The 27,786-nt window shown below is 42.2% G+C and overlaps 1 protein-coding gene across 1 annotated transcript in view; it reads left to right on the forward strand.

Moving 5' to 3' along the window:
- LOC126174816 (gem-associated protein 5) overlaps positions 1 to 27,786 on the forward strand; it is a 313,470-nt gene that overhangs the window by 201,597 nt on the left and 84,087 nt on the right. The window contains exon 16 of the mRNA XM_049921193.1: positions 8,529 to 8,723. Within this exon, the coding sequence (XP_049777150.1) occupies positions 8,529 to 8,723 (195 nt within the window). The remainder of the gene's footprint in view (positions 1 to 8,528; positions 8,724 to 27,786) is intronic.

Raw genomic sequence — 27,786 nt, forward strand, 5'->3', positions numbered from 1 at the left:
CCAGTAAGTCCCTCCTGACCCGAGGGTGTGTGCGACTAACCCTTTTCCTAGATCTCTCCAGTCCTTTTCCTTCACTCCTCTTCCTTCCCCTTCAACCCTTCTGCCGCAAAAAGAAGCCACTGGCTCCAAAAGCTTGCATAATCACAATCTTTTTTTATGTGCGTGTTCTGCCACCGCATGGCAAGTAAGTTTTTATCTATCCAATTACATTACACAACTTTTTACAGAATTATAAGCAAAAAGTCACAGGTAACCTCGATGGTTACTTGTGAAATACAAAGTATTGGGCAGCCAAGTGGTGTGTCCAGCATTGAAACAATTGTTCATTGTAATAACGTCATGCTTTGTAGTGATATTTAAGTGGTGTCTCAACTGTTTGGAATATGTTGTACCTGGAGTTGTCATCAAGCATTGTGAACATATCTCAATAACATTATCTGCCTCAAAAATTAATAGGCTGTAGAAGACACATTTTTATTACTGTACAAAAAAGCGTGAATCTTTAGTAGAAGTTTTAATATACCTAGCGAGATGCAGTCAGAATGTTAGACAGTGGGGATAAGGGGGCAAGGGACGACTTCCGCCACCCCATGGCTAACCTTCCGACTGCGCCTAGCTGCTCTACTCTATCCCCACCACATCCCTGCATGCTAACACAAGCAGTACTTTACCACCACTATCCGCTATCCCTCCCACTCCCTATCCAAGCCTTCTTACCCTCATCACCCAGATTGTTTCTCTAGCCGAAGGTAGTGGTTATGTGTGAGTGAATTGTGCTTGGGTGAATGTGTGTGTGTGTGTGTGTGTGTGTGTGTGTGTGTGTGTGTGTGTGTGTGTGTTTTGCCTATTTTAAAAGTAGGCCTTTTGGCTGAAAGCTCATGTGTTTAACATTCTTTTTGTTGTGTTCGTCTGTGACTCAACTTCTCTTGAGTACGATGAGTGGAAATCATCTTTTACATAATATTGTTGTTATCATTACCACACATGATGGCATTGAGGTGGCATATTGGGAACCTTCATGCGTGACCCTTTTGGTAGATGACTTAGGCAAAATTTTTATTTTGTGTGATGAATGGCTGCTTGCTCTGAATTAACAAAAATGTAATTTAATGCAAGTAAGTGGGGAAAACAATCCCATGTTTTAGAATGCAGTGTTAATAGTGTACGGCCTGACACAGTCACAGCCACTGGTGGCTGGAGCTCAATTTCTTTGGTGCAGCCTAAATAAAATGTCAATAAACTTTGTAATGAAATTATTCCAAATTGTTTGTTATATAAACTTCATTTACACCATACTGCTTAAAAAGTAGTAAATATGGTAAATTATACAGTTCTAAATATTGACATAATCCACAAAATACTGAAGCTAATAGTAAAGTACAGACAGAAGTGAACTCAGTAACTTTTTGTGTGTGTAGTATTTTGATCGATTGATATGCACTTAAACATGTGACTTTTAGCTCTTTTCCATACTTAGCAAATTAAGGGCCATGTTTAGAAAACCATCTGCTTTTTCATTTTAAAATCACTATGAGAATACTCAGGCTTTAACCACGCAGCTCCAGAATATGGAAAGCGATGAGAGTGAAAATTTGAGCTTCTGGCAGGCCTGTACCAAGGCCATGAAGAAAGAGGACCCCCACCGTGGGTGCAAGCACAGAGGGTATGCAAAAACAGCCTAGTTAAACCAGCAAGAAAGACAATTTAAAAACTGACTGGGAAAGGCATGTGAGCTCCTGCCCTACATGATCCTATCTCCTGCCTGCAAGAAGCCCTCCCTCTGCACGAGACTGAAAATGCGCGTCCTAGTCACAGTGTCATTTCGTCAAAGTAGCACATAAATGACTACTGCTGAACATGTGTCACTTGAGTTGTGTGTCAACAGTGCACTGGGTTCGTACAGCTGCTGCCTAGACAGCTAGCTCATGTTCAACAATGGAGCTTTTGTGCTACTTCGCTGTAGTATTTTTAGGATCTCAAAGATTGGCAGTTGGGACTCGAAGAAAGTAACATGTTGTTCAACCAAAGGCTTCCTAATTCTGTCAACTGAGGACTGAAATGAAACTGTTTAATCTAGACTGCTTCAATATATTTGAAAGGCTAATAAGTGAAATGGGAAACAGAAATCACGTATATAACCCAATGTTTCATTTCACTTTAATTTTCTGGCAGAAAAGAGCTAGATGAAATCTCTGCATCTTACTTTGAAAAATATGTAGCTAATTTTTGTGCCAAATATAGCAAAAACACCGATACAACAGATCTACCAAAATGAAATTTTAACTCTGCAGTGGAGTGTGTGCTGATGCGATATTTCCTGACAGATTAAAACGTGTGCAGGACTGAGGCTTGAACTCTAGACCTTTGCCTTTCGCTGGTAAGTGCTATACCGACTGAGCCACACTAGCGCGACTCACTACCTGTCCTCACAGCTCTACTTCCACCAGTACCTCGTCTCCTTCCTTCCAAACATCACAGAAGCTCTCCTGTGCAGGGAAGCTTCTGTAAAATTCTGAAGGCAGAAGGTTAGGTACTGCCAGAAGTAAAGCTGTGACGATGGATTGTGAGTCATGCTTGTGCAGTTCAGTCAGTAGAGCACTTGCATGTGAAAGAAAAGATTCTGAGTTTGAGTCTCGATTCAGTACACAGTTTTAATCTGCCAGGAAGTTTCACAGCAGAGCTACTTAATTAAATGGCTGCTGTCAAATTCCTGTAGAAAGAGCTGGTGAAGAGCACTGACATGGATTCCCATTTGGATATTTTGAATCCCCTCCCATGCAATATGGGTTATGAGATTCTTATCCAGTCATGAGTTGTGGTGCTAGCAGTGTGACCTAGTGGCTAGTGTTGCTGGCTTGTGTGTCATGGGGCATCATTTCAAACCCAACCACCAGCAGTTATTTAATATAAAAATAACCCAATTTTTAAAAAAATCATTACTATTATGTTATTTGAGACATGTGCATGAACAGTGTACTGTTGGAAAGAGTAAACTTGCTAGTTTTACATGGTTCCCACTAGGTAACAGCAGTGTGCACCCACTTCAGTTCAAATAAGAGTGGTGTTGTGACAACAAAAAGTGTCTTGTGTTCTACATGTTGCGCATTGTGGGTCAGTAATAACTGCGCAGCCTGACTTTCACCCTAGGTGTGATATGGATCCTCACACAGCACAGAACATTAGATGATGGCATGAACAATTCCAAGAAACAGGTTGTTTGTGTAAAGGCAAATCGCCGGGCCATCCCCGAGTGCCTGACGCAGACGTCGAACACATCCGCCATAGTTTCACAAGGAGTCTGCAGAAATCCATTCGCATGTGCAGCTCGACAGCTCAACATGCCTCCGATGTTTGTATGGCATGTGTTGCGTCGACATTTACACATGAAACCATACAAAATTCAGCTACTGCAAGCTCTTAATGAAGGTGACAAACACAATGTGTGGAGTTCTGTAACTTCATTCTTGGCAGGATGGGGGATGACAGTTTTCTTCCACACTTAGTGCTTAGTGTCGAGGCAACATTCCCTTTAAATGAAAAGGTGAACCATAATAATGTGAGAGTATGGGGTATGGAACAACCACATGAAGTTGTGCAATGTGAGAGGGGCTCTCCAAAATTTAATGTATTTTGTGCAGTTTCACAGGAAAATTGTATGGTCCATTTTTCTTTGTCAAGAACACTGTTACAGGAAGCACATATCTCGATATGCTGGAGAACCTTCTTTTTGTACAGTTGCAGACTGATTCGAATGACTTTATCTACTAACAACGTGGGGCACTTCCACATTGACATCTGGAAGTGGGGGAATTTTTAAATCAAAGGATTACTGAACGATGGATTGGTCGTACTGGACCAAATGATTCAGCCTTATATTACTGGCCTCAAAGGTCACTGGATGTGACTGTATGTGATTATTTCTTGTGGGGTTTTTATAAAAGACTTTGTGTCTTGGTTACCAACAACAATGAATGAATTGAGACGATGCATAACAGCAGCTGTGGAAGCTGTAACTCAACACATGCTTGCTACTATGTGGGAACAATTTTAATACCACATTGACATATGCCATGCATTTCAAGGGGGGGGGGGGGGGGGGGGGTAATGAACACCTAAGAAAAGCTGTGGAAAAAGAAATCATTATATGAAGCATGTGCATAAATAATGCTGTATGGCACATTTTGCAGTTGTTGGGAAATTGACAAAAACTGTTAGTTCCAGAGAATTAATACGATATAGTAATGTAATAGCAGATATGTATTGTTTGTGCATACTGACTGTGGAAGATACTAATTTCTGGTTTTTAAAATTGTGCTAAGTACAGATTTTTCGAAAATAAGTAAGTTTTAAACTGGAATAACACTGTATGGCAATGAATATACAGCGTTATTCCAGATCAGTCAGTGCTCTTTTGTAATTATAAGGTGTCTAGAATCCAAAAATAGTAAGTAAGAGATTTAAAACAAGATACTAAATAATATTTATTGTAAACTGAATTGCTTGATCTTAAAAAAAAAAAAATAAATAAATAAATAAATAAATAAATAAAATAAAAAAAACATTAGTTTATCAAGTTTAGGCTCAAATCTAGTACATTATAGTCAGTTGTCACACTGCAGGTTTTCATAAAACTGCCTGTATTTTGGTTCCAAATATTTCGTCATGTCCAGTAGATCCCTTTTCTTCTCCTTATGAACTTTCAGCGTCCCGTTATAGAGCAACCGGAATTCAGAAGGCAATGGACAATTTTTTACTTAATGTTCACAACCATGCTTTACAATACAGTGTCTTTCCCATCGGCGAAGCACATTGTGGGTACGGTGCATGCTTAAACCTCGAGGATCATCACTACACAGCTTCAACCAAAGTACATCGGTAATTTTCAAAGCAGGCGCCTTCTTCAAAAGCAACTTGATGGATCCTATGTCCTTGAAGTCTTCCATCATCATCTCATGAATGGTCTGTTTTGAAGGGTCGACAAAGGCCTCAACAATGACGTGCTTCCATTCTGAAGGAACCATAACTTTTGACACTTTCTTTCTTTTCTCGATGACTGCAAAATCCCTGTCACAAGGTAGGAAACAGTGACCCGAACATAAAAACGTCTGATGTATTTCTGTAAAGTACTTGCAGCTGATCAGATAGAAATAAAGCTCTAAAACTCTCCAGTTGTTCTGCCCGACACAGCGGTCAGACCAAACAATTAGTTTTCGTTCCATACCTTGTTCAAGCGTATCATAATTGTGCGTCACAAATTTAAGCAGACAGGAAACTAATTCAGCTGAACCTCTCCTTGCGGTGGATTCATCCCACAAATTTACGGTGATGTTTCCAGTACCAACGTCATGAACCGTGAAATTATACGACGACAGCTGTCTCTGGTAGAATACTGTGGAATGAGTCAATCTAAGACAAAGTAAAACCTGTTGTAGGTCAACACATATAACATGTATATTGTTATTCCTCTTAGCCATTTCCGTATCGTTTTTTAGGGCTTTGAATGCTTGGTCTGCCCTTGAATGATGCAACTGACTCTCAATTTCGATCTTGTGCAGTTCTATTTCATCCGAAGCTGCAATCATTTTGTTAAACAACAAATCGCACAGTCTGCAAGTATCTGATCTAGGTGTTCCGAAACGCAGATTAAAATCTGTTTGAAACACACTTTGATAGTATGACCTGCTTATTAACTTATCAGGAAACTTTTCGGTAAACAATCGATACATTCTACAGAGGTTGAGACATTCTTTTGAGGATTTATTCGTGCTGTAATGGCTCATCTGCTTTGGGAAACTTGATATGTGTTGCCGAATAAGAGGCCTGTCGTCATTTGATATGGCATGTGGCCTATTGCAATGTTTTCCTCTACCGTCTTTAGGAGTGGTTATTCCACCTTTTACTTTACGTTGCAGAGTCTGCATTCATCGCTGGGTGATGGAAAATATGTCAAGCAATGTTCTTTGACACACTTCTTTTGAGTAAACTTTGTATTTGAAAGTAGCTTGTTTTCGTGAAGTATCGTCTGTCTTACCTCTCTTGCGCCTGGCTGGCACGCCTATTTCCATGGATTTTATTAAGTATATGGACTGCTCATCATATGTTAAGGCATGATATTATTCGTACAGCTTTAACTTCATTTCCAGGTTTATGTCCTTGCATCCTTCTTTTAAGCACTCTTCTGCATTTCATACACAATCCTGAATCACGAACACAATCACTATTACTACCTAATATTCAACTAGATTATCGAATTTCACATTCTCTTTTAATAATATAGCATTACTCAGACTGAGTATTCTATTTTTTCGCCAAGAACTGTAGTTAATTTCATTCACGTTACATACTTTTACTGTAATGTTTTCAGAAGATACACATAACATCTCATTAGAGCCATGTACTCTACAGGGCACGTCGCCGCTTTACAGGACACATATGCTTCTCTAAAGACATACACCTTTTTACAAAACCCATACGGCATTATTCCGCTCACCTGTGTTGGAGGCTGTTTCGCAGGAACTACCTTTCCTTTTCATGATTTATGTTCCAGTCCAGCATCACGAAGCCTTTTCCTCTTAATATCCTGCCAGCTACCAATGTTAATTTTCCTTTTCCGTGCATTATTTGCACGTTTCAAACCACTTGCGGTAAGCGTCACCTTGCTGCACTCCGCCATTCTTGTAACATACAGCATTGTTCGCGCAGAGACAAGAAAATTGTGCACATCTCGTCGCTGTTTAGTGCTGCCCTCGGACGGTGAACATGTCAATTATAACAGCAGGCGATGCAAACTGCCGTATACAGCATTATTCCACGTGATTCTACGAAGTATCAAAATGTGCCATACAGCGTTATTCGTGCGCAAGCTTCATATGTTTGTTAATTTCAGAAATATAGAAATGCCAAATCAGATGATTCTTTTTGATACAACCTGTATATCATTTTAGGAAGGTTCTCAAAATGTCTTGTGTTTGTGTATTCTGGAGTGTTTTATGTTTCTGTAAATAGCAGCACTCTCTGTCCAGGAATTCAGTTCTCCTCTGACTGGATGTTGTTGTCAGTAATAAACAAGCTTTCAGAACTAAGTGCTGTACTTCTTTTACAGCACTGTCTTTAGACTTGGACTTCATTGTGGTTTCAGTCTAACAATATTCACTTGTACATGTAAATTTATGGCTAGAGTTCATTTAAAGTGTATATTAATTGATATCATAGTGAACTGTAGATCATCAATACTGGTTTTGAAGGTCATAATGAGTTTCAGAAAATTAAGAGATTGAGTTTTGCTGTGAACCAGCTTTAAGTCTCTTTAGATTTAGCTGGGTGAAGGGCAGGGACTAGTGAAGGTTGAGGTCAGGGTGGTTATGGGAACGTAGGATATATTCCAGGGAGAGATCCCAACTGCACAATTCAGAAAAGCTGATATTGGTAGGAAGGATCCAGATGGTGCACTCTGTGTAGCAGTCACGGAAGTGAAGCATGGTGTTTTGGGCAACATGTTCAGATATTGGGTGGTCCAGTTGTCTCTTGGTCACAGTTTGGTGGTGGCCATTCATGCAGACAGACAGCTTGTTAGTTATAAAGCCCACGTAGAATGGAGAACAGTGGTTGCAGCTTAGTTTGAAGGTCACATAAGAGGACCTACTCCACTCCAATCACAGGCATCTCCTATCCCATCAAAAGTAGGGTTACCTATGAGGGCAGTCATGTGATCTACAAACTAAGCTGCAGCCACTGTGCTGCTTTCTATCTGGGCATGACAACCAACAAGCTGGCTGTCCACATGAATGGCCACTGACAAACTGTGACCAAGAGACATGTGGATCACCCAGTTGGTGAAAATGCTGCCCAACACAACATGCCTCAGTTACATGACAGCTTCACAACCTGTGCCAACAGAATCTTTGCTACCAATACCAGCTTTCCTCAGTGGTGCGAGTGGGAAATCTCCTTGCAGTCATCCTATGTTCCCGTACCCACTGTCCCCCACCCACCCCCTGGTCCGATCTTTGCTAGATCCTGTCCTCCACCTGGCTATCCCCTTCCCTGCCCTCACTCCAGCACATCACAACACAGCCTTCTATTCAGCCAACAAACACACTAGCCTTTTTTGTCCTTTTGCCTCTATGTCTCTCCTTTCCCACCTCCCACCCCCTCCCTCCTCAAGCCTCCTCCTTACCCGAACCTCTTGCTTATTGCTTCTCCCATCAGGCACAGTTTCTGTGCACAATCCAGCCTCACCTGCCAGAGGCAGTAGTCATATAAGTGTGTGTGTGTGTGTGTGTGTGTGTGTGTGTGTGTGTGTGTGTGTGTGTGTGTGTTTTCTCCACTTTTTCAACCTTTGATGGATTATAATGAGCTTAACACAGATTTGAACAATTTGGAAGCTCTTGCTTACAAAATCAACTTTCTTAATTAATGTAATTATTTTTAAGATATTATTGGTAATTAATTTTTTCGTAAAGCACACACCATTAACAGTCACCAATTATGTTCCTATTCATGTTCTTAGTTGTGAATTGATTTTTTAGGTTCCATTGGAAAACAACTGTCCAAGTCAACAAGGCTTCAGATTCGTAAATCACACTTTCCAGTCTCATCACAGCAGCGAAGTCTAGGAAAAGTAGAGGACTTCGCTCGTATACAGAGGATGTTATCAGGATCTAATATTGGCCCTACTTTTTTTGGGGCCCGTGAGGATCTTGTGAAGCTTCTAGATTCTGAAGGTAAGTGTATATGGGGATACTTATGCAGTGATGGAGGTGATTTGTACACAGTCCATAACTCTCATCTCTTATCCACCCTGCATTTCATCTGTCAGTGTTCCTAGGATTGTTCTTGTTGTTAATTTGATAAGTCTTAATGAATACAAAGGAAGTAAGATTAGAATTTAAAGCCTGGCTGATGACAAGACCTTTAGAGACACAACAGGCTAAGGAAGTTAGGTATTTCATTTTCAAAGACCCACTTAGTGAATATAAATAATGATAGTTCACACTACGGTTTTGACAAAATTTTAGTGTTACTGTCTGACTGACTAGGTGGTTCGGTTCTTGGGCCAGATGAAGAGATACTATTAGCATATCTGTCATGGCCCAATTTTTCTTGAACTCATTCATGTCCTTGATGGCCTGCTGTCATGTGGCCAAGTGTGCAATCGACAGATCAGGCCTAACATCTTGGTATTATTTTGAAATACCTTCTCCTTTCCAGGATTGAGGATTTGCCAGGTATGTGTTCTCTTCCAAACTGATGAAACTCCACTTTTAACCTTGCTATCCTATAGGCAACACAGTGTAATCCTGTTCGTGGATCCAGATTATTGATGACAAATGTACGAGGGTCCTTCAATAAGTAATGCCCCACATCTTTTTCTCAGAACTTATTTATTGTTAAATAGTCAGAATTTGGTGACAATATATATCAACATTTCTTGTCCATGTCCTATTTTTCTACGTAGTCTCCATCACGTTCTGTGGCTGTTCGCCAACATTGTGGAAAATGATGTATTCCCTGCTGGTAAAAGTTCTTGTCATGTAGACATAGCCATGTTTTCATGTTTCAGCACTCCAGTGCTGACCAACTTAGAGCCAATTCTCAAGCTGTGTTGCGCCGGTTGGCATGAATAATGGCATCCACATGATTCAGCGTGTTTGCAACAGTGGCTGTGACAAGTCATCCCGAGCATGGCTGATCATGGAGCTCTATTTCTGCATTTCCTGAGGCTGTCAATTTTTTTACCCATCACCCAACTGTATTCCTATCAACTGCAGCATCGCCATACACTGCACACAAATATTTATGGATGTTCACCTTCTTTTTCTGCACACAAGAATTCAATAACAGCACACTGCTTGTAATGTGAGTCATACGTAGATGCCATTTTGATGCTGTACTACGGCTCTGCCATCTGCCAGAATGGTTCGAAACTTCACCGGTGCACAGAACAAACATCAAATCTGAAGCACCTACAAGGAAGTTTGTCTATGTATATTAATGGCTTTTTTTACAAAATGTGGGGCATTCTTATTGAATGACACTTGTAGTTAAATGTCAAGCCTATTCCCTGCTGTATGATGATCATGTTATTTGTGTAGATTCAGTGACATTGTGTTTTCCTATACCACATTTACTAGGTTAAGGAGCTCATCTGTAGTGCTTGAACCTCTCCAGTAAATTCTTCTACAGCAGCCACCTGCACAGGCAAGCAACTGAAATCATACTAGGCCTCTGTACGTGAAATATAAGTCTCCAAATCTCTCAGAGGTCACAACTTCCATGTGAAGAAAATGAAAAACTGAGAAAAATGATTATATTCTCTCCATGTCTGTTAAGATGACAAGAATCTCTCCTCAATCCATGGTGATCCACTGAACTCGCAAATCCAGATTGTTTCCGCATGTATATTCAGTCTTTCAGTGCTACTGAATTACTGGCTTTTGCCTCAGTAACAATCATTCTATTTGATTTTTGCACCTTTTCTGCTAATTGCACTCCTCTGCTCCTCTGATATTTGCTGCTTTCTGAGAGTACTTCATGTTGCTGTTACAGTGAAACCCCAATTTTAGGTTTTCATGCTGTCCAGATGTAAAAAACGCTAAATCGAGGAAAATGCGAAATCGAGGAAAACATTAAGACCCCCAAAATACAAATACGTAATTGGCACAAATTATTAAAAATCACAATCTTCTCCAATACATTGTATAAAATCTATATAACTGAATGAAATTAAATGTACAATACAATGTTTCTAATTTAATTTGTGGTAATGAATTTCATCACTTCTTAAAAAATCACAGATGTGTAGCAACAAGTGGAAACTTAGAAAAAAGTTGAAATTGGTATCTGGGTACAAGGTAATCAAGCAAGTTTCCGACTACAAGCACAAATTATATGTCAAAACAAGTGTTTTTTAGAGATCTTTCCTTTGCACTCACCTAGGAAAAAGTCAAAATTGGTGAACATGGTGAATTAAACTGAAAATATCACAGCAGCTGAGTCATTAAACCATAAGCATAAATGTAGACATCTGCTTAATGACAAACTTTGTCTTTGTTATGAGGCATGCATCATATGCTTGCCACTGTCAAAATGTTATTTTAGGCTGAATGAGAGAAACAGAGACTTGAAAAAATTAGTTCACTTCCCCAATTGACGTTGCAAGCTTATTAGAAGTCGGCTCAGTGAATTTCTCTACACTGTGTAAAATGTAAATTAAAAAAAAAAAATCAGGTGCTACAGCTTTGCTTCATGTATTGTATCACTATTGCCAATCTTAATGATCAACAGTGTGTGGTGCAAACTATGTATGTGTGTAGTGTGTGTAGCTGTTGTGACTGTATCATATCAGATTTGAACACCAAAGTCTTTAAAGTGTGCTATTGCAAAACCCTTGTTCTGTTTCGCGTGACATTTCTGCCATGCAGATGATCTGGATGAAAAGTACATTTTCAGCACTTTACAGAATGCTTTCACCCCTATGTGAACTCCCATGGTTGAAGGGCCTCTCCTCCTCTCTACGCATCCAGCAGGTGAGCTCGTATTGTGTGTATTAGTGTGGTGTGGTGGCTGCCCTGGCTGTTGGGTAACGTAATAAGTCGCCAGCCGATAAGAGCTCACTAGCCGAAAATGGTCGACACTTCCTTGATTCTGACCGAGCGTATTCTTTGAGAATCAGTGTTTGAACTTAAAAGGTTGATGATTGATGTTGCTGCTGAATACAGTACATTGGAAATGCAAGTAAAAAGATGAGGCTGAGTTATAAGCGGCACAAGAAGAGACAGCAGCTGGGCCCCTTGGTTATGCATTGGCTCAGTCCGGAGCAATTCGTGTCAATTAATTTGTTTTCCCGTAGCTGCCACAACCTAGCAGTAGTCATATCATAACTGCATGGAGAAGCTAAACATTGCAAGTTGTATTGCCAACACCGCTTGTGGATTATGTCAACATTTCCCCTCTCACATCTCCCCTGTCTGCAACAGCATAAAATATTCCTTTAACTCCGTAACCACTCATGGTGCGAACCATCTATCTTTTGTGCCACTTGTAATTCGTTCAGTCAAATCAAATGTCAATAGGAAGAAAACAGGATGAAATCGAGCAAGACATCAAGAACAATGTAGGATCGAGGTAAACCTTACTAGGAAGAAAAGTAAAATGTGGTAATTTTTTGTGTTGCTTTTATGGGTTTTTCACAGGTGCTATGAATTTGTGGTGTAGAATTGCGAAAAAAGGAAAATCGATGTTCCACTGTATTTACATCCTGATGTTCAGAAAAGTTTCAACTGACATCATGGGAAACAGTGTTCCCAACATGATTTAGGGTGTGGTCTTAACATCAGATTTCAGTGTTGATAACCCTTCCTAAAATCCAAACTGTACTCAAGCAAGAGAAATCTAACCATCATTAATGGTGCATCATTAAAAGAGACACCTGTATGTGTACAGACCAGGTGGATCTCTCACTTGAAAAGCTCCAGAAATGCCTGTCACTGTCTCAGTTTCAAGAAATTGTGCACACATTGCATCATTCTCTTATGTCATATTTAATATATGTAAAACCTCTCCCTCATTGCTATGTTTCCTTATAAGGCTATGTCTGGAGACTTGAAATAACATTCCTGGCCTGGCTGTGGCTCCTACCTCCCTACCCCATTTCCCAGTCACCCATTTAAGGGGATGTGGGCTCTAAGGTGAAAACAGTAATTTCTTAATTTGAATTTTTTTCGCAATTGCATAGGTGCATTACCCTAGCAGAAGAAAAGCCTCTAAACTATTCTTCCAAATTCTTTCAAACAACCTGAAGAAGTCTTCCTCCAGTACAGAAATCCATTGTCACTGTCTTATGATCTTCTTCTGTGATTTTGACAATGTGTTCACTTGCAGCAGAGAAAGTGTACGCAGGTGTTTTCACACACTCCTTCCAAGTTTTCTTTTTCTTGTAAGAGCATCTTGGAGAAGATTCAGACACATTACTACCACTTTGTCGGTTGCTCAGATTTGTGCAGTTGCATTTCTTGATCAGTTATGATGATAAACATTAACTTTGTGTGGACTGAAAGTACAAATTTTCACCTTCAAGAGTATTTATTTAATGTTTCATTGTTTGAAAGCAAAGAAAGTCCAAAGCAGTAGGGGGACAGTAATTTCCAAATGCCAAATGCAGTTGTTCATGGCATTCACCCACACTCAGAAGTACTTCGAAGTCACATTGTTAGACTTCTACTGTATCCATGGCTAACATGAATACCTAATAGTGCTTCTCATACTCACACACTATTGAATCTTGTATCAGTGGAATAGAATGCTACCACATATATTTCTTGGAAGTGTGACAATGTACCAGAACCAAGTCATTCTCAAAAGGAGTTCCCTGCATCTGTGACATCCACTGTCTAAGCCATACAATTCTCTTGGGTCAAGCCAAAAAGCAGTATCTTTGTGATCTTAGACTTTCGTGGCTGAGTTCAGGTTTGGTGAAACACGATTCCCTGTGCTGGGAATTGTTGTTCCCGGCCAATGCTCTCTGATCATAAACATTGTTTGTGTTTCAGCAACCACTGTGTGTTCTATCAGGGTTTCAGCTGCTCTTGATCACAAGGAGAATATAAACCTCCATTAAGAAATAAGCAAAAAAGAAAGATAAAACACCTAACCTCAAATTGTGCTATGTGCTGAAGGGGTGGGCAGCTATTGAGGTGAAACGGTCATCAACCAGATACCTCAGTTGTACAAGGCAGGTGGGCTCTGGGTGGTATTCTGTATTGTTAGCTGCTTTTGGGATCACCATGGTGAACTCATTACACAGAAATGTCCCCAATAGAAAAGAGATCCGTATTGACTGCTGTGAGCTTCAGCTCAGAAAAGATGGCCAGTAACAGGATGGGAATGTGTGTCAGAATGTATTCCAGATAATTAAGAGAAAGGGCATTAGTTTGGAAAATAATCACTTTTCTATGAACGTAAGAGGTACAACACTTAGCTAGTATACTGTTTGAGAAACAGAAAACCATTGGTAGAAACAACTATGTCATGTGAAGCTGACCATATACGCTGAGCTGATGGAGTCATGGAATAGCAATATGCACATACATGGATGTTGGTAGTATCACATACACAATGTAAAAAAGGGCAGTGCATTGGCAGAGTTGTCATTTGCACTCAGGTGATTCGTGTGAAAAGGTGTCTGAAGTGATTATGGCCGCACAATGGGAATGAACAGACTTTAAACATGGAATGCTAGTTGTAGTTAAATGCATAGGAAGTGCCATTTTGGAAATCATAAGGGAATTCAGTATTTTGGGATCCACAGTGTCAAGAGTCTGCCGAGAATACCAAATTTCAGGCATTGCCACACGCCACAGACAGTGCAGTGGCCACCTACCTTCACTTAATGACAGAGAATTGCAGTGTTTGCTTAGAGTTGTCAATGCTAAGCAACACTGCATGAAATAAATGCAGAAATCAATGTGGGAAGTATGACAGATGTATCCATTAGGACAGTATGGCTAAATTGGCATTAATGGCCTGTGGCACAAACAATGGATGTGAGTGCTTTTGCTGCAGCACAACATCACCTGCAGTGCCTCTCTTGGTCTCATGACCATATTATTTGGATCCTAGATGACTGGAAAACTATGGCCTGATCAAGTGAGTCCTGATTTCAGTTGGTAAGAGCTGATTATGGTAGGATTTGAGGGTAACACAGACCCCAAAAGCCATGGACCCAAGTAGTCAACAAGGCTCTGTGCAAGCTGGTGGTGGCTCCACAATGATGTGGGCTGTGTTTACACGGAGTGGACTGGGTCCTCTGTTCCAACTGAACTGATCATTTACCAGATATGGTTATGTTCAGCTTCTTGGAAAACATTTGCAGCTATTCAGGGAATTCATGTTCCCATGACAATGTGCCATGTCACTGGGCCACAATTGTTCATGACTGGTTTGAAGAACTTTCTGGACAGTTCAAGTGAATGATCTGGCTACACAGTTTGCTTGACTTGAATCCCATCAAACATATGTGAGACATAATGGAGAGGTCAGTTTGTGCAGAGAATCGTGTGCCAGCAACACTTTCGCAATTATGAATAGCTTTAGAGTCAGCTTTGCTCAATACTGCTGCAGGAGACTTCCAGCAACTTGTTCAGTCCATGCCATGTTGAGTTTCTGCACTATGCTGGGCAAAAGGAGCTCTAATACAATTTTAAGAGGTATCCCATGACTTTTGTCATCTCATTGTATAAGGGGAGTGAAATGCAAACAAGATAGATGGAATAAGTAATTAAACTGCTTATTGTTTCAAAAGTATGTGCCATAACTGTTAACACTTTATCCCTCTGTGAGACAAGATGGCCAGTGCCTTCATGGAAAAATGTTTACCTTGCCTACTGAACCATGGTTGTACCCAGCTGTGCACCTCTTCATCCAGAGCAAATCAGTGGCCACAGATGTCTTTCTTCAGGAGTACAAAAGTATGGAATAGCATGTGGAGAGATCAGGATTATATGGAGGATATGTAAGGACTTCTCAGTGAAATTCCTACAGTGTAGTCTAAATGACCGTGGTGACATGTGGGTCTGCCTGTATTTGTGGCCATCAGTTTGCTTTAGTACAGTCATGGTTCAGTAGGCAATCACTAACATTTTTTCATGAAGGCATTGACCCTCTTCTGTCCATCGTGAGGTAAATGTATTAAAAGTTAAAATATTGAACAGTTTAATTACTTTTTTCCATCTGCACTGTATTCATTTGACTACTCATTATATATTACTAGCCGTTTCCTGTGGCTTCACTCCTGTATGTGTTCAACATACATCTGCTTCCCCCCCACCCCCACCCCCTCCCCTCTTAACCCTTTGTGTTCACCTATTCCTTGCCCAGCCCCTCTAACCACCTCATCCTCTCACCTCTATCTGTCCATTATCTACTCCGCACTCTGTCGGTTTCTTCGTTTCCTTTTCCACACCAACTCGTCATTCCCCTCTCTCTGAACATACAGTATCTTCCTATCTCTCCTCCTCCTCCTCCTCTTCCTCCTCCACCTCCACCTCCACCTACATCTACCCTCCGCCCCTTCCACCTGCCTCCTCACTGCCTGTCTCATCCTCCCCCCCCCCCCCTTCTACCAATCTTCTCCTCTCCCCCCTCTGCCAATCTTCTCCTCCCCCCTCTCCAAATCTTCTCTTCCACTTTTCTTTGTACATCTCTCCCCCCCTCTTCCTTTGTCTGCCCATCTCCTCCTCCCCTCTCTGTACAACTCTTCCTCTGCCTTCCTTTCCCCTCCCCCACCTCTCTCTCTCTCTCTCTCTCTCTCTCTCTCTCTCCCTCCCTCCCTCCCTCCCTCCCTCCCTCCCTCCCTCCCTGTCCATCCCCTACTCCCCCCTCTCTGTCCACATCATCCTCCCCCTCTCTTTGTTTATCCCCTGCTCCACTCTATCTCTCTGTCCACATCATTCTTCCCCCCTCTCTCCCTATCCATTGCTGTCTGCCCCTTCTCTCTGTCCATTCCATCTATGTTCATCTCAACCTTGCCACCACCCATGCCATTCTGTATGTGTAGCTCTACTCGCACAAAACACCTGTCGTGCGTGGTAGCCTACACGTCGGGGGCTTGAGAAATGGTTTTGCCCCAACGTTAGGCTGTCGTGCAATGCAGGTTGATGAAGTACGCTGCTATTATTCCCACACAACATACGTGTCCTACAGGGCAGCCTATATGGGAAGGGAGGAGGGGGGACACTTTTGCCTCTTTGTCCGCTGCTATTGAGCTAAGACATTATAAACCCCGCAGTGCTAAATATGTATTGGAATTGGATGGACTTTATAATTTCCTGCCTCCTCCCCCCGTCAATCTCTTCCTTCCCCTCTCCTCCTCCTCCTCCTCCTCCTCCTCCTCCTCCTCCTCCTCCTCCCCCTCCCTCTCTCTGTCCCTTTCCTACTCCCTCTCTCTCTGTCCATCCCTCCTTTCCCTATTTCCTCAAACCCTTTCGCCCTCTATCTCCTCGTCCCCCCTTTCCCCCATCAACGTTTAACACAAGACTAATAGACACTGAGTAAAACAATCAGATCAGTGTCTCCCTAAATACACCATCACAAGAGACCTAAAGAATTGTTAATATTAATATCTTAACATTGAAAATTGAAATAGCGAATTTTGATGTTAATTATAGGAGGAGACCAGTGAAACATACATTCGAAGGTGCTTTGGTATAGAAATGCACACAAAAAGTTGTGTGTATGTTGACATTAAGAGAGGTAAAAGAAATAAGACGTATGCAAATGTAAAAAGTTTGCCTCTGTGTCTCACACTGCTATGAACTTCTGTCCTGCATAATGATTAGGGGCTATGGTAGAAATTACGCTTGTAAGTAACAATGGTTCATAAAATCTCATTCTAGGGATGTTCATATTTAAATGTTGTGGATACTCCAGTTGCAGTAACACACACACATATCGCATTACTTTTAGTTCCTTTTGTCTGAAGGCAAATGGAACTATCTTTCTTGTTCATTGGTCTGCATTACCACAGAATTTGAAATAAGTTCCTAACATTCAGTTTCCTCATTTTGGATAGCTGTGACTTCCCTTAGTATACGGAAACTATATTTGTTGTAGGCTATGCCTTGAAGAATACTAATGGGTGGGACTGAAAGACAAACAGTTAGACAGAGACAATTGTTACTTAGACACAGTATAATTGCCAGCCAGATGAAAACAGATAGACAGAAAAAAAGTTAACTTTTATTGTTTCAAAAATAATTGCCATAACTTTTAATACATTTATCTCAGTGTGAGAGAAAATGATCAACGACTTCATGAGAAAATGTTTGTAGTTGCCTGTTGAACTGTGATTGTACCCAGGGATGCTCCTCTTTGTGCGAAGCAAATCGACGGCCACATATGTTTTTCTTTAGGGCTCCAAAAATATGGAAATTTTGTGGGGAGAGATCAAGACTGTATAGAGAATCTGTAACGGCTTCCAAGTGAAGCTTCTGCAGCATACCGTATTTACTCGAATCTAAGCCGCACTCGAATCTAAGCCGCACCTGAAAAATGAGACTCGAAATAAAGGAAAAAAAATTTCCCGAATCTAAGCCGCACCTGAAATCTGAGACTTGAAATTCAAGGTGAGAGAAAAGTTGTAGGCCGCACCTCCAAATCGAAACAAAGTTGGTCCATTGTAATATGAGACACAATTTAGGTCGAATGAATGACGATACAGCCACAGTAGTTTGGTTCGAGTCGTAAGCTTAGCAGTTAAGCTTTACCAGGTAGCCATTGCTATGCGTCAGGCGCTCCGTCCGTATTTATACGGATGCCCTTCCTTTTTCACGTGCTTCGTCTGGTTTGAATCGATTGCTTATTTTGCTTTGATCTGATAATTGCCGTTTTCTTTGTTACAGGTGTTTGCGTCATTCTTAAGCTGAAAATGCATTACTGCACTGTGTCATGCATTGTTTGTCGCATTCTGATAGTGCATGTTTACGGCCTGTCGCGGCTCGCGGCATGGCTTGCTTTTGTGCACGCTACCGCCGCGTACAATTAAAAAAAAAGAGAGGAATCGTCTCATTAGCGAAACAATGGCAAGAGACTGCTATTTGTTGTTACTTACACTGCTGCTTTCTTTGATAATGATCAACAAGAATCAAATAATAGACTGCGTATGATAGAACATGTTCTGAACGAGAGTTGGGCGAAAATTTTTCTCCGCTTGAAAATCTTTGCGGCCGCTTCTTTATTACATCAAATTCTGCACAGAAATTAGAGTCATCTTAGATTTAAAAATCTAGTCACTTGCCGTTCTTCATTTCTGACTGTATCACTATTAGGCATAAGAATAATACGAATATAAACATGACACGATACGTATATTCTTCCGCATTTTGCTGTTGTCTCACTCTAGTTTCGTAGTTTATTAGGCAGACAGGATTTAAATGAGATAGCAGCAAACACGAAACAATACATGGCAAAATGTTTATATTCGTATTATTCTTATGGTGAAGAGAATACTGTATGTGATTCAAATTTCATCAGGTTCCTATTAGCAACCATCTCTTCTCACAGATAGGAAAAAATTCAGAACATAGAATTGGCCATATTGACAAACATCCCAAACAGTCTTGCCAGTCAGATTTTCGTAGTACACTGAAATTGTGCTACATTCGAAGATGAACGATACGGAATTTGTATTTACTTCGTTGAATAATGTATGGAAATGCAGTGGTCGAAACTCGCGGCGGAGAAAAAAAGCTCGTCTTCAACTTTTTTTTTTTAATTTATTTACTGACGCAGAGGTTTTGGCGCCAGTATTTATCTTTGTGCCTACAAAGCATATATTCGACGGCAGAAGTTAGTTGTGGCGGCATGTACCAACATTTTTCATAACTTCCGCTTGCTTTGCACTCGATTCTAAGCCGCAGGCGGTTTTTTGGATTACGAAAACCGGAAAAAAAGTGCGGCTTAGATTCGAGTGAATACGGTAATCAAAACAACCTGCCATCCAAATGGTTGATTCATATGTTGCCATGGTTGTTGAGAGTATGCTACAGAAGTTTCATTGGAAAGCCCTTATACATCCTCCATACAGTCCTAATCTCTTCTCATGATTTACACCTTTTTGGAGCTCTGTAGAAAGACACTTCATTGCCTTTAATTTGCTTCAGATGAAGAACTGTAAACCTGAATACAATCTTTGTGTTTAAGCCTTCATACTCCACTGCTACTGTCTGTCACTCACACTGTCTGCTTCTGTCTTTTTTTCCAGTGCTACCTTCTCCACCATACTTCAGCAGCTCAAAAATGTTTTACTGTAATTTTGGGCCAAAATGTGCCATCACTTATACCTATGTATTAAAGTTTGTTGGACTGGGAGGGTCCAGACCTCCTATATATGGTCTTCTCTGTATTTTTCATTTCCACGTCTCCTCCTCTATTGCTCACACTGCTTCTATCTCTATCCATCTCTCGTTCTCTTTTACTGCCACTGTCTCTTACTGACTATTAATATTTCCTCTCTATTTGGCCCCCAGTGCTGTTGTCTTCAGTCATACATATATATATATCTCTCTCTCTCTCTCTCTCTCTCTCTCCCCCCCCCCCCCACCTCCCCCCCCCCCCTTTTTCTCTTTCCCTCCCAATGACACTGTATCCTTTCTTTTCCATCACGTCATTGCCTCTCTGCTGCTTTCTCTCAGCACAAAGAAGTGTGAATATGTTTGCATGCCAGAATTTTTGGTGAGGGAAGGCAGAATGGGGTTGAGGCAGCTGGTTCCCCATTCTTCTGTCAAAGTCATTTAAAGAGGAACATATTCATTTTCTTAGTGCTCCAATGCATTTTTTCGCTGGTTGCCTTCTTTACTCTCCTACAGCGAAGTGTGCTGCTTAAATAAAACATATTTTATAGGTGAGTAAAGTTTTGACAACTTATTCTTTGTCACATATAAACAACAAACAAGTTTGCATAATATAAGGTTAACACAAAATCATTTGCCTTACATTTGTACTGAATACTTTGCTCATCAATCACAATTCATCAAAAAACACTTGGCTTACGATTTTTACAAGGAGCATAAAAAAACTGGAATTATTTTTTAAAAGCTATATATTTTCCAACTGTTTACAAAACAGTCTTATCCCCTTTAAAAGACTATCCATTGTAATTAATACATGTGCCCCACTAGTGCTTCCACTGTTCGAAAGATTTTTTGTAGTCATATTTAGAAACGGCTTACAACTTGTAACGGAATATATTAAAGGCTTTACTTTACCGAAGTATGCGATACCCTCCAAATTCAACCAGTTTAACGAGTATTTATGATTATAGAAAAGGTATTGTGTATGTTAACAATGATTGCATAACATGTCTCCATAAACAGTCAACCCATTAAATTATACTGAATAACTGACCCACACAAAAGTTAATATCACTTGATCACTGATACAGCAAATGTCATCATGTAAAAACGCTAAGTTCATCTTAAATAATTAATATGAAGTACGAAAAATAGTGGCCAACTTAGGTATTTTGGATCTCCTTAAATAAAAATCACCCAGTGAAACCTATTTGTTCACTAGGAGCGTTTTCACTCAGTATTCACGTAAGCAATCCTATTTTAGATGAAAACCAATGTAATTCTTAATGATTCATGTTATTTACTTATTTATGCAAATTAGAGAAGTCAATTGACAAACTTCTAAAAAACAGCCTTTTTGTAATAAAGAATTATTCTGTCAAGTCAACAAATCTGTCTGTCATTTTAATAACATGTTAAATTATGTCACTCGATGCAAATTAATAACTTTTCTGCACAAATTATGATAACAGATGTACATGTGACTTATAAACTATATCTCTTTTTAGTAGTTCTTTGACAATGTTATAAATACAAGCAGCAAGAAGGGTCGAGGGGGCAGTCGGAATGTCACTTTGGTAAAGTGTGTTTGTGTGTTATTGTTTGAGGTGGATAAACAATGCAAAGAACATGTAAAGGAAGTACTACTTTGTGTTGTGTCATGGTCTTTGGTGGACAGTGGAATTAAGATGGCCACCAGAGTAATAAATATTTGAAGTTTACATATTTGTTGGTTTCGCTCGTTCTTTATCAAAAGCACATAAAAAACACGGGACCTCATGTTTTTAACACTAGACAACCAGATTTAGAGCCAGCATCAGCATCGAGACACGGCAGCGATCCAGCAAGTAGCAGTGATTGCCACAACACAATGCATTTTAATGGCACCAACCTAACATCAAGTGCTAACAAGCTCCGTAAATAGGAGTGAAATAGTGTGATTATAGCAATTAGCAATATCTACGACTAGGCGACCATTACAAACTCCTCCCTCGTGTTTTCCTTGACGTCTTCAGTGTGGTCAAATGGGTGTCCTCCCATGCCCCTTTTCATGTGTGGGAATAAGAAAAAGTCGCATGGAGCTAGGTCAGGTAAGGTGCATCAACTGAACCATGCCATTTTTAGCAAAAACTGTCTAACAGAGATGGCTGTGTGTGCATATGATGTTGTGGTGGAAGAACCAGTCTCCTGTATGCCACAATTCAGCTCGTTTTGGGCTAACATTGTTCCACAATCTCCTTAAAATTTTCAAATAAAAGATTTGATTAATGGTCTGACTTGGGGAGCAGTTTTATTCAATATTTTCGTTGATTTGGATAGTTGCTGGATGTCCAGAATGAGGTTCGTCATCAATCAACATGCCGCCATTTTTAAATCGAGCAAACCACTCGTACACTCGAGTTTTTCCCATAGCATTATCTTGGTAAACTGTTTTCAACATTAAAACAGTTTCATCAGCATTTTTACCGAGTAGAAAACAAAATTTCACAGGTGAACATTGTTCACTTTATCTTACCACCATAAAAACCAAAACATGTACAAAACAGCGCTAGCAAAAACAATCACTGCAGATAAAGAGAACAAGCCACGTTGACAACACAGGCGGTGCTGAACTGGCAGTGAGTTGCACTACACATGCCTAGTGGCAGAAATGCATACTACACAAGCTCTGCCTGCAGTAATGTTATTTTTTTTTCACTGCAATACCTTGTGGGTGTATTTGTGTTGTGTCTAGACAAGACAGCCTAGACACAATGAGAGGAAGCCGAAAGGCACGCGCTTAAACTCACGCAGGCTGGCATGAGGTCTGAAGCAGGATACGTAATGAATGCTATAAAGAAAAGTACGTAGCTTCTGGAATACTTAACTTTAATCCACATTTGTAGAACATCGCTCTTGATGATACATTAATAGAATCTCAATATCAATTGAATACGGCGCCTTGCTAGGTCGTAGCAAATGTAGCTGAAGGCTATGCTAACTATTGTCTCGGCAAATGAGAGCGTAATTCTCAGTGAACCATGGCTAGCAATGTCAGCTGTACAACTGGGACGAGTGCTAGGATCTGTCTCTAGACCTGCCGTGTAGCGACGCTCGGTCTGCCATCACTGACAGTGGCGACACGCGGGTCCGTTGTATACTAGCGGACCGCGGCCGATTTAAAAGCTACCACCTAGCAAGTGTGGTGTCTGGCGGTGACACCACATTCCTCCCCCGCAAATCGGCGAACGGTTGTATTATAAGGCTTCCGCCCGCTGTGGGGAGGACCCCATGTTGACGTATGCGACGAGGTGGGGAGCCTAACAACAGGCGAGGCTGTGCCACCCGCACCCGGCCATTCGGTCCGAGGGGAGCTAGGAAACGCCTGAAAACCTAGTCCAGGGTGCACGCCAACATGCGGTGTATGCGCCCGTAGATAGTCAGGAGGGGCCGAAGGGCCGACCTCCATTGAGTCGGAGCACCCGATTGGCGAAGACGACAGATGGTCCGGAGCGGGCAAGAGTTCCATGGCGGAGGACAGCTGGTCACGGGAAGCGATCGGCGGCGCGTGACCCAGGGAGGCGTCCGGCGGTTGCAGCGATGCGTCCACTGCGGGCGGCGGCGGCTGCGGCGGCAGCGCGACGCCATGGGGCAAAATGGAAGGCAGCGTCGGTAACACCTGGGGATGAGGCGAGCCAGTAGATGGGTCCCCAGGGCGCTGACCGGACGGCACCGTCGCTGAAAGCAGACGGGGAGCGGCAGAACCCATGCGACGACAGAGGCGCAGCTGATTGAGATGCCGACGCACCTCACCAGCGGCCCCCAAAACCAGATACATCGCGCGGCCGAGGCAGCGAAGAATGCGCCCTGCGAGCCAACGCCGTGAACTGCGATAGTTGCGATAGTATATAACGTCGCCAGGGGCAAAAGCAGGTGTCTGCCGCTGCACAGGAACCTGATGCGACGGATGCAGCAAAGACATCAAGGTTCGATGAGGGCGACCATGAAGCAACTCAGCCGGCGAGCGACCATCGCGGGGCTGAGAGCGATACGAAGACAAAAAGAGGAATAACGCATCCTCCCGAGAATGCGACTCTTTCAACTTCAACATCTGGAACTTGAAAGTCCGGACCAAATGCTCAGCGGCACCGTTTGAGTGAGGCGAAAACGGCGCAGATGTCAGATGTTGAATACCATTGGCCGTGCAGAATGACTGAAATTCTGCGGACATGAATTGTGGGCCATTGTCGGAAACAATAGTCTGTGGAAGACCTTCAATGCAAAAGATAGCAGACAACATTTGGATTGTGGCAGAAGACGTCGTGGAAGACATCCGGACAACAAAAGGAAAATTACTGAAGGAATCCACCACAACCAACCATCGAGCATTCCAGAATGGACCAGCAAAATCGATGTGTAAGCGTTGCCAAGGGGAAGTGGCTTTCAGCCATGCAAAGAATTTCCGCGGTGGTGCGGATTGTTGTCGGCACACGCCATGAAAGAAGATCACATATTCGTAATCGCAGCATCGATTCCGAACCAAGTACAGTGCTGACGAGCAAGTTGTTTCGTTCTCACTATACCCCAATGTCCTTGGTGGAGAAGCCATAAGACAGAGGACTGTAATGAACGTGGGACCACGACCCTGGACTGATCATTATCAGAACGCAACAGCAAAACACCACGTCGTACAAAAAGTCTCTCCTTGTGAGCAAAAAATCGGCGAACCAACGGATCCTCGATCCGTGACTTTGACAAGGGTCATTGCGTAGCAACAAAACGCAAAACGGTAGCAAGGACAGGGTCAGCAGCTGTGGCTGTAGCTACACGACGAAAATCAATCGGAAACGATTCAACCACATCATCGGTTTCCGAGTCAATGAACATGCAAGCAAGTTCGGAGGAATCGAATGCTCTATGCTCAGCAACAGGTAAACGGGACAACGCATCGCGTTTCCGTGCTTAGCAGTGGACCGATACAAGATATCCTAGCGGTACTGCGAGAGGAAAATAGACCAGCGAATGAATTTCTGCGCTGTACGTGGAGGTACAGGCTTGGACAGATCAAAAAGCGATGTCAAAGGTTTGTGGTCTGTGATGATGGTAAAGTGACGACCATACAAGAAATCATGAAACTTTTTAACACCAAATACGAGAGCCAAAGCTTCTTTCTCGATCTGTGAAGAATTTCTTTGTGCAGATGACAGCAATTTGGACGCAAAGGCAATAAGGCGATCATGCGAACCCTCTTTGTGCGCAAGCACAGCACCGATCACGAAATCCGATGCATCAACCACCAACAAAAGGGGTTTCTGGGGATCGAATGGCGTAAGGCAAGTATTGGAAAGCAACGCCGATTTCAACTGGCGAAAGGCGCGTTCGCATTCAGTCGACCAGACGAACGGAACACCTTTACGGCGTAAGCGATGAAGTGGAGCTGAAATGGAAGAGGCATGTGGAACAGATTTATTGTAATAATTAATTTTTCCCAGCACACTCTGTAGCTGCTTCAAATTCTGCAGCGAAGGCAAGTCTTGTAGGGCACGAAGGTGCTCTGGACTGGGATGTATGCCTTGGGCATTGAGTACATGTCCCAGATATGGCAAATCACGAGCAAAAAACACACATTTGTCCTTCCGCAAGCGAAGACCATTTTGTCGCAAGACCTGAAATAATGTTCGGAGATTGGCTAAATGTTCGTCGTCCGTCTTTCCGGAGATCACAATATCGTCCAGATAGGTTGCTGCAGTAGGGACCGATGCACAAACAATGTAGATATTGTGAAACAATGCAGGGGCAGATGCACACCCGAATGGCAGTCTTTTGAATCGGTACAAAGCAAGATGCGTGTTAACCACCAATACGCGCTGGGATTCTTCGGCCACCGGTATTTGCGAGTACACATCTGCTAGGTCCAACTTCGAAAAATGTTTACCCGGGCACAGTTTGTCAAAAAGATCGTCCGGGCGGGGTAAAGGATAAGTTGCAATCACTAGTTGAGGATTCACTGTTGCCTTGAAGTCCACGCAAAGTCTCAATTTTCCGGAACGTTTTGGCAAAATTACTAAGGGTGAAGCCCAGAGAGAAGCCTGCACACGTTCAATTACACCTTGTGATTCCAAATCGTGTAATGTTCTTGCGACCTCATCATGCAATGCGTGGGGAACATTGCGCGCTCTGAAAAATTTCGGTTGCGCGTTTACTTTCAGTTCCAAATGTGCTTCATAGTTCTTAGCGCAACCAAGGCCCGGTGCAAAAATGTCTGCAAATTCTTCACATAGACGAGAAACACTGGCTGAAGGCACAGTCTGGTTCACTGATAGGACCTGAATGACTATAGACAAGTTAAACAACTGAAATAAATCTAAACCAAACAAGTTCACTGCAGAAGAAGAACGAAGGACGTAAAAAGACACAAGTTTTGTTTGTCCCTTGTATGTTGCAAGAAGACTGCACTGTCCTAACACAGGGATATGCTGTCCTGAATAACTAGTGAGCTTAACATTTGCGGCATGCAACGGAGGTTTGCCCAGCTGTGTGTACGTGTCGTGATTGATCAATGAAACTGCAGCTCCGGTATCGAGCTGGAACGGAATCACTTTTCCGTCAAAGTCCAAATCTACAAAAAGTTTATTGTCCTGCTGACGACAAGAGCAACTGTGTCGTGCAACGTGAACTGACACTGGTACAGAATCACTTGCGACCGGATGGGATTTCCGTCGACGTCGACACACACTATTTGTGGGACGAACACAGTCACTGTTAGAGAGAGTAGCACAGGACGGAGTGGCAGTAACTACATGAATTTCCATGGGCGAAGGTTCACGAGCCTGGGTATGCTTGGTTCGATTCCAGCGCGAAGCAAAGGGCCTGGAATGGTTGTTAGTGTCCGTTTTGAGCTTTTTCTGGAAAACACTTTGATCATGACCTTTCTTATTACAGAAAAAGCAAATAGCTTGGCGTGACAGGAAATTCTCACGCGAATGTCTAGTAGCACACCGCGGGCATGATTTCACTGCATTTGCGTGCTTGCGCGGTACATGTGGCTGCGCGGACATGCGCGAGGGCTGTTTACAGTTCCGTGCAGCTCACCCGGTGGGCCGGTTAATGTGACACACAGCTGGCGAAGTTTCAAATGATTCCTGAGCAAAGTCAAGTGTGTCTTGCCGATCCAATATGTCTATCACTTGTTGAAGGGAAGGATTGACTAGTTTCAAAATCTGTTCCCTTATGCGAACATCAGAAACGTTCTGTGCAATTGCATCACGCACCATAGTATCTGAATAAGGGAGTCCACATTCACATTCAAAAGCACAATCCCTAGTAAGGCCTTGCAATGATGCAACCCACTCCCTATTAGTCTGACCGGCCGTACGTTCTGTACGAAAGAACGTATACCTTTTTGCAACGACATTGACTGATTCCTTGAAATAGGCATCTAAAGCAGACAAAATTTCTTCGTAGGACAGAGTTGCTACGTCGCGTCGGGGAAACAATTTCACTATCACACGGTAGGTGGACACACCGACACAAGAAAGGAGATGAGGCTGCCGCTCGTTACCTTGAATTCTGTAGGCGGCGAGATGGAATCCAAATTGGCGTGACCACTCCGTCCAGCTTTCCATTTCCGCTTGAAACGGACGAAAAGGTGGTGCAACTGCGTGTTGTGGCTGCGGTAGTGATGAAGCGGCGGCGGCCGCATCGTTTTGCATTGCACGTTGACCTTGTACGATCTGTCCAAGGGCATCCAATAAGGCCTGCGTCTACTGATTCTGCAAGCGATAAAATTCGGACAGTACATCTGGAGAATGTGGCGATGCCATGACACAAGTAAATTGGGGCAAAGCAAGTAGAAAGAAGAAGACCCTTTTGAGACTCGTCGCCAAATATGTTGTGTCTAGACAAGACAGCCTAGACACAATGAGAGGGAGCCGAAAGGCACGTGCTTCAACTCACGCAG

The sequence above is a fragment of the Schistocerca cancellata genome, chromosome 3, assembly GCF_023864275.1.
Source record: "Schistocerca cancellata isolate TAMUIC-IGC-003103 chromosome 3, iqSchCanc2.1, whole genome shotgun sequence".
Classification (NCBI taxonomy): Eukaryota; Metazoa; Arthropoda; class Insecta; order Orthoptera; family Acrididae; genus Schistocerca; species Schistocerca cancellata.